The sequence below is a fragment of the Calidris pugnax genome, unplaced genomic scaffold (assembly GCF_001431845.1).
Source record: "Calidris pugnax isolate Ruff unplaced genomic scaffold, ASM143184v1 scaffold123, whole genome shotgun sequence".
NCBI classification, from domain to species: Eukaryota; Metazoa; Chordata; class Aves; order Charadriiformes; family Scolopacidae; genus Calidris; species Calidris pugnax.
Window position 1 is genome coordinate 522,181 of NW_015090876.1, and position 12,322 is coordinate 534,502.

Consider the following 12,322-nt stretch of genomic DNA (forward strand, 5'->3'; position numbering starts at 1 on the left):
GCATAGCAGCAAAGTTAAACTAGTTACAATAAAATCTTATGAATAAGGAAGAGTTTAAACCAAAACCATAAATAAGTTAAATCCATCTCTGCTCCTTAAAGGGAAGGGAAGCTGCAAGGCAATAATTCTAAGAAGCAGAGTACAAAGAAAAAGACTGGAACCAAACTTCATCCAGTAGGTAATAAATATAATAGAGACACTGTGCTACAAATGAACCTGGAGCAGAGCCGTGTAGAGAGAAGGGCTGTTTTCTCATTTATCGTGAACTACTATAAATTGCTTTAGCAGAATACAGACCATACAGCAGAGTCTTTAAAACTGTATTTTCAGAAGGCTACAAGAGTGTAGGGAATTGCGTGCCGAGTCCCCTCTGCAATGTACTACAGAAATGCATGTGCGTGAATCCTGATCAACGCCGAGACTTGTCTCATCGCTAGAGCAATAACCTCTCCAGGACACTTGCTCCGTTATTACTGGGACTATTACATAAAAGCCAGACTTTACACAATCAGCTCTGGCTTACAACACCTCAAGGTCTCTGTTCTAAGACTTCTCTGTTATTCTAAAAGTCCTAAAAAGCTCTACAGTGTGTGCAGTGCGTTAATTTGATTTATTATACCAGCATACGACATCCACAGTCACTACCATTTCCAAATGGCAACCTCCTTGCTACAGCGAAACCAGAGGCGACGGTGGAAACAGGTTCTGAAAGGGCACCAATGTCCCTTTAAAAAGACTAAGTCCAAAGTTTCCCTTGGAGTCGAAGGCCTAGCACGTAGCACCGACTTTAATAGCATTTTCTTCTCCCTTTTGTTACCTCAGTAAATGATATCTGCCTGTCTCTGTGCTCAGGAACGTCCTTGGCCCCCTGACTGGCACTTGCAGCAGACAACGCACAGAAGTGCTCCTAAAAGGCTGCTTTCGGAAATACAGGCACTTGACATATTAAAACTAGATGTAAGCAAGCTGGGAGTTAATCAGGATTTAATGCATTTAAAAGCCAAGATGTGGAAGCTGCCCAATAAGGATTTTACTACTATATTTCCCCAACTTCTGATTAAATGTATAGTTTCACAGGGGAGTCAGAATCACATCAGTGTTTTAAAAAAATCTATTTGATGAATTTATATTCATGGGAAAGAACAGCTGAATTAATTTGGAAGATAACCCTCCTTCACCTCCTTTGTTCTGTTCTCCGAAGAAAGGTTCAAATGTAAGGTCAATGAAATATTAAAATATCAATTTTATTTCCTATTATACCTCAGTCCAGTGCCTGTTTTTTAGTAAAACACATTGCCTTGATAATTACCCATTATGGAAAGGAAGGCTTTCGCTCTTGCTGGTTCCTCTGTGCTGTCTCTCAATTTCGCTTCACAGAAATACATCCCCACATCGGCAGAGGTTGGGTTGGTGATGGTGAGTCGTCTCCCAAAACTGCTAATGCCACTGGTTATTTTTACTCCATTTCTCTTCCAGGTCATGCTTAGTCTCTCAAGAGGTCTACCGAGGTTTAAAAACAAAACGACAACAAAAATACAACAATAAAACATATATATTAGAGAACAGTCTTGTTGGCAGTTACATACAGATTATAAAACTTTTGGTGTTGCTCTATCCCTGATACTTGTAATTAAGAATTAAATGTATATATGTAACTTCTACACATCAAGACTAAGGACTACTCAGGCGCATTATGCAAGTACAGCTAATTCATACAGCAATAGAACTTAAGTGCTAATAATTTGATTTCTCTAAGCAAAAGGAGTAAATAATGCTACGGGAATCGGCTGCATGGGAAGTATTTTCACTATAACTCAATTACCAAAACAATATTAACCATATCAAGAACATCTCTGTTCTCAGAGGGGAAAGTGAATCAGCTGGTCTTCTTATCATCTGAGGACTTCAACTATTCACTTCCACTGGAACTCAAGGCTATTCAAGGCCAACTAGATGGAAACACAGGAGGAACACTCTGAACACTCTATTATGGTGCCTTATGAACAGTTGAGCCATAACCACTGTAAAATAAGAGCATCTGTAATAAATTACTTCATAGGAGATCCTCGCTAATTTATTTACTGGCAAGCACAGGCTGTTCAACAATATCACCTTTCATGTCAAAAGCCAGTACAGCTGAAATATTATTAACCCTTAGCATAACTCTTCCCTGATTGAACACCACTACACTTCTTTTCCTCACTGTGCGAGTAACAGGTGGGAGAGTAACTTTGCCTGTATCAGTGTTTGGCCAGAAAAATCAATAGGTTTAATTCAGTAACGTTGGAAAAATTAAATTATTCATAAGGTTACTTTGAAGAGCTACATGCTGCATTCTGCTTCAATCATTAAAATAATAAAAAAATGAAAATAACTTCCTATGTCCTTCTTGCTAAAGGACAGTGTGTTAAAATTAATCCCTTACAACCCCCCTGCTTTAAGGTACCTTGCGTTGGCCACACACTCCAGGGTGATCTCGCTGCTCCCGGCTACGACGCTGGTGTTCCTGGGGGGGATGACGATGACGGGAGCCACGGTGTCAGATGGGTCTGTGGCACCTGCATGGGCAGAAGGAAACCTGGTGAAAACCCTCTACATCTGCAAACGGAGAGGACGGACACGTTCCAGGCAAAGGATCTCATCAGGAGACACAGCTGCAAATTTCACTCTTCAACCTCGCCATGGATTTTAATCTCCTCATTAAGGGGAGATCTTCAGCAGGCCCATTTTCTGATGGCTTTCATTATACTGTACAAACACGCTGTTTCAATATACCCAGCCCGGTATCACTCACAACACATAACTCCCAAGAACTACTCCCAGATGGAGTGCAAGGGCCATTCTCAAACAGAGAGCAAATAAATTAAGCATCCTAAAGGTTTTTCTATTGTTGAGCACTTTTATTTTTATCAAACACTTGCTGACTTATATTTTTAAGACCTTTTCATGTTTTGTTTAATCTTACCACTTCCACTCCATTTCAAAAGAGTCTGCCAATACTCATGTTAGTTCTTTAAAAAGATTTTACACACTGGGGAACAAATATAAAATTAACAAAGCAGCGTATCACAGCAACTTCAATCCCTTTTTCTTATCAGTAAAGTAAATAACCCAAATCTGCTACTCTTTTGTGAGGCATCATACTGTAAATAATTTAGCTTATGCAACAGTCAGCAGACACTAAAAAAATGGGAAAAAGGCTGCTTGTAAATTTTCTCTGTATACATTTAGTAAGTGAATTAAAATACCCATGTATTCATAGGTACTTTGCTTCAAGCAACTCATTTGGGAAAGAAAAATTAGCTATTTTTTAGCTTGAATAACAGAGTAATAAAATTTTCTAAAGATACAGAATCCAATAAACGAATTACAGGGAAAAGTAATGAAAATAAAACTAAACTGATGCAAAAGCAAGCCAGTTCATCAAAGGTTTTCTGCAAAGGAGACTAACTCATGCCTATTAAACAGAATGGGCAACTGGAAAATTACAGAATCATAGAGGTTGGGAAGGACATCTGGAGCCCACCTAGTCCAATCCCCTGCCAGAGCAAGGTTGGACAAAACACATCCTCCAGAGAAGAAGACTCCACACTCGGTCTGGGCAGCCTGTTTCAGGGCTCTGCCACCCTCACAAGAAAGAAGCTTTTCCTCATGTTGAGCTGGAATTTCCTGTGCTCCGGTTTGTGCCTGTTGCCTTTTACCGGACACGACCGAGAAGAGTCTGACCCCATCCTCTTGACACCTGCCCTTTAGATGTTTGTAAGCATTGATGAATTGCCTCAGTCTTTTCTTCTCCAGAAGAAAAAGACCCAGATCTCTCAGCCTTTCCTCATAAGAGAGATGCTCCAGTCCCTTAATCATCTTTACAGCCTCTGCTGGAGGTGTGAAGCCCTGGCATTGTCTTTCAAGATAATTCCCAAAAGAACAGAAAATGGATAGAAGATTTTTTTGCTTATCTCATACCTGGCATGCCAAAAGCCATTTGACTTTTGTTTTCACTTACTGGATAGGCAGAGGTTTTGGTAATGGAGCTCAGAAAGTGCAAAAGGTTCGCAGATTTCTGAATACTGAATGAAAAAAATTTTTACCATTTGACATTTTTGTAATTGATAGTGAACAGTGTATTATGGGAGACAAAAGCGTGCTGTAGAATTGTAATATTTAAGAAATACCACCCACACATCTGAATAAATTTAAGCATCCAAGAATAGTAATTAAGGAAGTGGTAAGCTCATATTTATTTTTTCCCATAAATATGGCATTTGTTTTCACTTATTGGATAGGCAGAGGTTTTGGTAATGGGGCTCAGAAAGTGCAAAAGGTTCGCAGATTTCTGAATACTGAATGAAAAAAATTTTTACCATTTGACATTTTTGTAATTGATAGTGAACAGTGTATTATGGGAGACAAAAGCGTGCTGTAGAATTGTAATATTTAAGAAATACCACCCACACATCTGAATAAATTTAAGCATCCAAGAATAGTAATTAAGGAAGTGGTAAGCTCATATTTATTTTTTCCCATAAATATGCTCTGTTGACCTGACACAGCATATATATACAACTCACATGGGATCTCAAAACCCAAGCTTTTAGCAGATTTTACTTCTGCTCAACAACATTCCTGGAAACACGATGCTATCAGGTAGGAAATCTACTTTCTAAGAAGATTTCCATGGTGGTCTTGTAGGTATTCATGGCAAGAATTTTCCTGATAGTAACTGAAAAAATAGAAAACAAGTGGCAATCAGATTAGTGGCTTGTTGCTGTTGAGAAGAAATAGCCTCAGCATTTCTGTTCAGCGCTACTTCTGTGCAAGATGAAGGTTTGCAACATTAAATGCTAAAAGGTCAACACACGAGTTACTAATTTGGGAACAATCGGTTCTTATCTCCATCTGTAAAAGAGGAAAACCACTTGTTTGACTTATCAGCTCCCCTGAAGAATGGCTCAAGCCCACTAAGACCAGCTGAGGAACAGAAGGTAGCTTTGTTCTAACCTCCAGGAGTTCACCGTACGCGAATGGCTCTTTGTGAGGTGAGCAGATAAGCAGGAGAGAAAAGTGCACTTACTCCGCCTGCAACCAGGAAAACATAAGATTTTTCTTTTTACTTTATTACTAACCGTAACAAGAACACAAACACATAAAGTGCTTATTTTCATTTCATACCATCTCTGAAACAAATCCATTAAAAGCAGGCTGTTGATAAAGATTTTGAGTGGGTGAACTAATACAGATGAGATACAGAGGGCTCATCAAAATGGTTAGGGCTTGGATTCTTCGTCAAATCCCTACAAAGGTCAGCTGCAGATATAACAAACCTACCTAGAGAACAACAACATTTCAAAGTATTATCTAAACAGTACCCTGGCAGCATGCATATTCCTATTTCATATTCAAAGACAGTTTAAGTTTCCCTTTGCAGCACAAAGAAACCACTTGCCGTAATTCACTCTGACCCCAATTCTGCCAAACAAAACTCAAAGACATGTCCTTGGTTCCCTTTGCAGGGTGCAGTTTGCAGCTTTGCTTTGTGGCTGCTCAAAATATCAAAGGAGGAATTTCGTTTTCCTTTAGATTAAAAGTCTCACTAGGGCTGTAATGTGGGATCTGTGTGTCCACCCTCTCCGTTCAGAACTTCATCTTTTTGTAAGAAATCCCCTGGTGGGAATCTCAGGGTAGCCAGGCTACTCTTCTAGGTGAGGAGTAACCCTGTGATTTTGTTTTGATGGTGCGATGCAGCAAATCAGACTTCAGCCTGGCTGTGGAAGGTAGAGAGATATTCAAACAATCAGATAATGAAAAACTACCCAGACTTTCCAAGTTTCTTATCCTACCTGTCAATAAAGCCACTCCATCCCTCTCCTGCCTCCTAATGCAGTACGCTGACATGATTTTACTTGACTGGTGCTACACTAAAATACAATCGAGAATGTCATTGTTAGTAAACAGACATTTTCTTTGAAAATCCTTTGTAGAAATCAATTGAATTTTTTTCTCCTCTTCACTCTTCCTTTTTTACTTCATCAGACTTTTTCTTGCCCCAATTTTCCAGGTTTGTGCTGTTTCCTTCAGGCTTTTCATCACCTCCTCCTTTCCTGCCTCCCTCCCTCAGGCAGCTTCTCCCCATTCGTCACTGCCCGTTTCCCCTCCCTGCCATCCCATGGTCCCCTATAGATGTTTCACATTATTTAAGAACTGCTCAATTTCCCACGTATCCTTTGTTTCAATGACTGAGCTTCAGTTTCTCTGATTCACATCCATTAGTAGGAAATATTTATTAAAGACACTGAGACTGGAGAGCAATACAAATGCATTGACGTAAATCAGCACAAGTATTATTTTTCCATACTAGACTTTTTTAAAAAGGGAAGGGGGTAGAAAGAGCCAAAAATCTAGAAAAATTGAGAAAGGAAAAAAAAAGAAAAAGAGAACAAGGAATGGAAAAGATTCAGAGGTTCTCTGTCCCTCTAAACACAAACTCTCCAGACTGTGGCATTCAAGGATCTGGCACTTCTGCATAAAGCAGAGATGTATCATGGGAAGAGAGAAAGAGTGAACACCTCTTGCACAGTCTATTTGTTTTTATCACCAGTGGCTGTATATGGCTGCACAACACTGGTCTTGGATCACACTGCTCTGCCCCCTTCTCTCCTGTCACCTGACCAAGATTGAAACCTGTCCCAAGTGGTCTATAACACTAATTTTTTAATACTGACGAGCTGTAGAATTTTAATCTGTTATTTAAATAGAATAATTATGTAGACTGCCCTATCATCTCTGAAAAGACAGTGGTTTTATCTCTCTACATATATTGCCACGTAAGGTACAGGGAATTTTAAATATTTACAGTTTATAAAGATCACAGACTGTATCAAAGCCACTTGAGTGCTTAATTTTCCCAAGAGAGATGAAACCTCACTCAGGGCATGGGACTGAAGATACAAAAGGTGCTTTCCCCTTCAGAAGTGTACAAACATTAGGTTCTTTCCCAGATTTTACAAAATGGCATGCAAAGTTTATCTTTATCTGTGTTTGTGGTGCAGAATATTAAGAGTGTTACTTCAACGGATGCTCAAATTCATCTCAGAGAGATACAGTGCAAACCTGCCTTAATAAAACGTGAGAGAAAGTGCTTATCTCTTCAAAAGAAGTAATAGCTTGAGTTCAGACTGGAGAAAAATGGCAAGTCTAATTTTTGAGGCTTGCTTATAAGTCTTCATTGACACTTAACACAACCAGGGTGACCATGAGCAGGAGGAGGGAGGATTGCCTAAATAATCACTCAAATGACCCTCATTTACTTAGTATTGGGTTGAGCCTGGAACGTGATGTTGACTCTTGGCCATCCTTACCCTTACTTAGTTACTACTAAGTAGTTAGTTACTGCTGCAATTACTTCTCATCCTGTTTGCAGCGAAGAATGAAACTCACAGCAATCAGTATCCAAAAGTGGAATTACTTCTTCATATTATGAAATTTGTCTATGGGATAAAAGCACTTCACAGAAAAGATCACCAGTACACTACCCTCAAGCTAATGGAGGAATTGAATACTTTAACAGAACTTCAAAACCATAAGTTATCCTGGGAGAAAAAGACTAGAAAACCTTCCCCATAAACTTCCTACAGACTTCCAGGCTTGCACAATATGCAGAAATGCCTTTGCAATTACTATGGAGGATGCATGCAAAGTTTCATATTGCCAAATTACAGATACCTGTATTAGAAAAAAGCAGAATAGGAGACAAAAGTCCACTACAAATAGCAAAAATATTACATATAAATAGTTCACCATTAAGGCATCAAGAATGTGCAATCTCTGCCTATGTAACAGAATATGAGAAAAGAGGAGAAATGACAATCACAGAGCATCTCAGGATTGCTCGAGGGGAAAAAAACAACCAACCTACAACCTTACAAATTATCTAATGGAATACATTTCTCTTTTTTCAGGTACAACCTGCAGATGGTTTGGATTATCAGCCCCTAATGGATTAATGCCCCTTTCCAGTACAAGATACACAACAGGAATTGGATCCTGATCAATAATAGATTAATTTCCCTTCCCCTTTGCAGTACAAGATGCACAACAGGAATTGGAGCCCGATCAACAGGCCAGCAAACGCTGACAACCACCTGCAGGCACAAGAGAGAAGAGTTATGCAAATAACAAAACAAAACAAAAAGAAGTGTATTTCTCAGTCATAAAATTCTACGCTAAAACATGGCTTTTCTGTTTGTTCTCTACCTTTTAGAGAAAAGATTAACAGGTTATACAACGAAAGAGCACTAAGATAATAAAAGTTACAATTTCATTTTTGTCTGTTTGTTCTCTACCTGTTAGAGAGAAGATGAACAGGTTATACAACGAAAGAGCGCTAAGATAATAAAAGTTACAATTTCATTTTTTCCACTTTTATTGTAGCAAGGACTATATTCGTTTTCAAGAAAAGGGCAATACGTGATGGTGCTGTGCACTCCTCTGCACTGTCCAGGTCTCTGTTTACATTTCTACATGTAAAGAAAATAACAGGGATTTTCCTGTGAGGATTCTTGGTCACATTTGTTTAGTTTGATGAATAACATTAAAACTGCAGATGGATTTTGAGTCAGAAATATGCATTTATAAAATAATTAGCAATCTAAGAGTACAGAGCTGGTGTATGAAGAATTAGGACTTTTCAGTACCTGAGAATATCTGAAGACTCCTCAAACATGTACTTATTAACCCGATTTCTGATCTTGAACCTTTGAGAAACTAGACTCTAGACTCAAAAAAAAGAAGTAAAAAAGCAGCAACATAGTATCTTAGCTTTATGGATCAAATTTATAGTGGAAATGGCCTAGTTGTTTGAATCAATCACAGCAAGTGGTTTCTTAAATACACAGTCCTTGTCTTGATCCAGACAGCAGACATCACAGCAGATGAATAAAACACCAGACATGAAAAAGGTTTACAAAACACAATACAAGCAAAACAAGGGAGTGATCTAGGTCAGTTCTACTTATTGACTTGATGTACTCTGTCAATGTGACTGAGCTTTGCCTGTATCAGATCAAACACATGATTCATTTCTGCTGCTACTGTAAGTCAACAAAAACCAACCAAGGAAAATAAAATAATAATAATAAAAAAAAACAAACCACAGAACAAAACAGAGCGAGTAGATCACAAATTAAATATCCAGTGTATGAGGGGAGATATGATAAAGAGGAGCAATCACGAAAGATTTCATCAACAACTGTTGAGGAAGCCTTGCATAAATTAATCTTGGCTGAATCATAAAGCAAGTGCCTGAAAAACTGCCCTCTTTCCTTTCCTTCCTGCCCACCTGGGCCTATGGGGTACGCCCTCTATGTTACAACTGCACTTCCTCATGCATTTCACTTCCAAGAATGAAGTTATCCTTAGAAATTCACCTACAAAATATGTGATTTACCCAGTGAAGTTTGCAATTCTGCAAACTGTTCAAAATGCACTTAACTTCAGGTACTTGCTGGTTGGTTTGAGGAGAGTGTAAACGCCCACATTCCTAATTTAAGTAAGTATATATTACAGAAATAGAGCCTTAAAGGAGAAAATGGAAAAAAAGTAGTAATTATGCAAAACATTGGCAATAAGATATTTTATGTGTATGGAGCTTCCTGCTGACTGTGTTTGAAGCAGGACTAGAGACACCTCCTGAGCCAGCCTGGTTCCCTCTCTCCGACATCCCATCACGCAATCCCGTTTCTGAATGTACTGGGGCTTGTGGTAAAAATATTGAGTTGTTTTTTTATCTCCACTTTCCTGCTTGGAAAGTTTCCTAGAGCTTTGTTGTTCAACCCATTAAAAACACTCCTAATTTCCAGCTTAAATGTATTCATGGCCAATGTACCCCATTTGTTCCTCTGCCAAAGCTGTCCTTTCGCTTGAAGAGCTGTTTTCTCCCTCTGTGATGTTTACATCCTAAAATATTTATAGAAAACAAGCCTACTCCTTCACAGTCTTAATTTTACTTCGCTAAACAAGCCAAACTTTTCTCGTCTGACAAGTTTGAAAGGATTCACTGAAATATATACAAACAAAAGAATAGGAGCAAGGGTAAAAAAGCAAAGCTAGCATCACACTCTAAATGCTTCCAAATGTTTAAACAAATAACAGCCGCATTTGTAACAGCTTTTTTCCCCCCTCTGTAAAGACTTTCACACAGACAGCAAGAGCTGTTAGTTTTAGCCCTAGTGAAAGATTAATGGAGAACTCGACTCTATCCGCAAGATGACTTATACCCTTTTCTGTGCAGATATTACAGCAGAGAGGAGGTTTATATATTTTATTAGATAAAACAGAACCTGAAATACAGGTTGAGAAGCTTCTAAAACCTTGTGGAGAGTTTTTAAGGGGTCTACTCTTGGACATAATGAGAAACAGGCGCCTAAATACAGTTGATTTACAAACAGAAAAATGTATTTTTGTAAAGAACAAATAGTGCAGTGCCCAAGGAGGGGCACCACTGCTGGGTGACTCATGGTGACAGAGTCTCTCCAGCTTGTCTCTCACCAGTTCTGCTCCATAGACGGGGATAAAGATAGGAAATCTCGTTTTTTCCCCAGTTTTGCCTGTTTTCTACAGGCCATTAAGTGCAGGTGACCCAGCAATTGCTGTTTGAGGGCGAGCCCTCCAGAAAACAGACTTGTTCCTTTTCTTTTTTCTTGTTGTTTTCTTGTTTCTTTTCCTTTTCTGAGGTCTCCAAATTGATTTTGTATTTTAGGACTGCTTCAGAAATAAATTTCTACTGTTGTCCCATGTAGTTTTAAGGAAATTAAGCCACTGCTTTGTTACATGGGCCCCTGTGATGATTCAGCAGCTAAATTCAAAAGCAGACCAAATTTCTGCTCCAACGCTCATCAATTCCCTTCTCACAACTCCTCGTGCAAAAAGAGCAATTTGGAAGTTCAGTCTCTGTCACTGACCCGACCTTCCCCCATGCACAGTGAGGGGTTTCTTTCTGCCTAGAAACTTCTCATCCAGCACATCATTAGAGCTTTTAACATGAAAAAATATATAGCCTCAAGCTATTCTAGCTAAAGAACACTCAGGTGGCTTTTCAATTCACCAGATAGCTTTAATATCGGCTATATAAGTGGATAGAGTGTGTAATCTTATTCAACAGCAGTTAAAAGAGGGGGAAAAAACCCCATCCGTGGTCTGGCAGTGGATCCATTAGCCTCAGAGTCAGCTCCAAAGCCCAGGAGAGGCAGCAGGCAGAGTGGTGGCGAGCGGCGCCTCCGCTGCCAGCATCCAAACCTTTGGGGTTTTAGCAATATAATCCAAAGCATGCCTACGTTTTTTTTAAAAAAAAAAAAAAAAAAAAAAAGATTTTAAACTAACTCATCAGTGGAAACTATTTTTAAGAGGCTGTATATTTTTGTGACGCGTTTTAGTGCATCGTAAGAGAAGCATCCTTTCAAATACAAACAGGGGTGTAATTAGGAGGAGGAAATGGGTTCTGGCGGGGGTTCCATGGATTTCTGCAGCAGACAGCAAGGGTCGCCTTCTCCTGGGGACAAAAGGGAACTTCTAACATCTTACAGCCTTGGCGCTTCACGTATCTGGATATTTACTGCTTGCTTTCTTAATCGAGGTAAATTAAGTTAATAAACCACACACCAGTAATTGCATGTTAAATAAACTAGAGCTGTCAGTTAATCATAATGTCCAGAAATGCAAAACTCAGTGGTGAGACAAGGGCTGAGAGAAGAAGTGAAGGAGGAAAGCTGAGCTGGGGACACGGCTGTGCTACACAAATCAGAGAACTGCTGCTATTTCAGATGCGGCAGTTCTCACCAGCGGATTCTGGGTTATTATCAAGCAGCAGGAAAGAAAGAGAAATGGGAGACAATAAAACGCTGCCATCTATTTTCAAATGTATCTTCATGGGATGCTTTCTTTTTTTTTTTTAAATAAATCCATTTCTTAACTCCTTACTTCGGCACAAATAAAAAGACACAATTGACAATCTAGTTGCTGCTTCTCCTACTTGTAACAAGCTTAAACACTCTTCTACTTAGAAAAGAAAGGGTGGTAGCAAAAAATAAAAAATAAGAGAGACATTCTCATCTATCCTTCACTGGACTTAATAAAGAAAAGCATCTCCAGTGACTTTGGGGGAAATTATAATTTATTTTATGACAACAGTAATTGAAGCACTATTTTCACAGGGAAGACTGAAGATTAAATATGCTCTGTAGAGCATAAAACAAATACATACAAGTTGATCATATGTGACTTTCTAAGATTTATTTCTTTGTAGCATCTATTTAAATGAACCTGATGTCAT

General features: G+C 38.9%; 1 protein-coding gene across 1 annotated transcript in view; it reads right to left on the bottom strand.

Annotated features, from left to right (window-relative positions):
• Positions 1 to 12,322, bottom strand: part of SDK1 (sidekick cell adhesion molecule 1) — a 411,416-nt gene that overhangs the window by 160,716 nt on the left and 238,378 nt on the right. Inside the window, exons 6-7 of the mRNA XM_014946238.1 lie at positions 2,447 to 2,558; positions 1,310 to 1,500 (exon numbers count right to left, since the gene is read on the bottom strand). Coding sequence (XP_014801724.1) covers positions 1,310 to 1,500; positions 2,447 to 2,558 — 303 coding nt within the window. The remainder of the gene's footprint in view (positions 1 to 1,309; positions 1,501 to 2,446; positions 2,559 to 12,322) is intronic.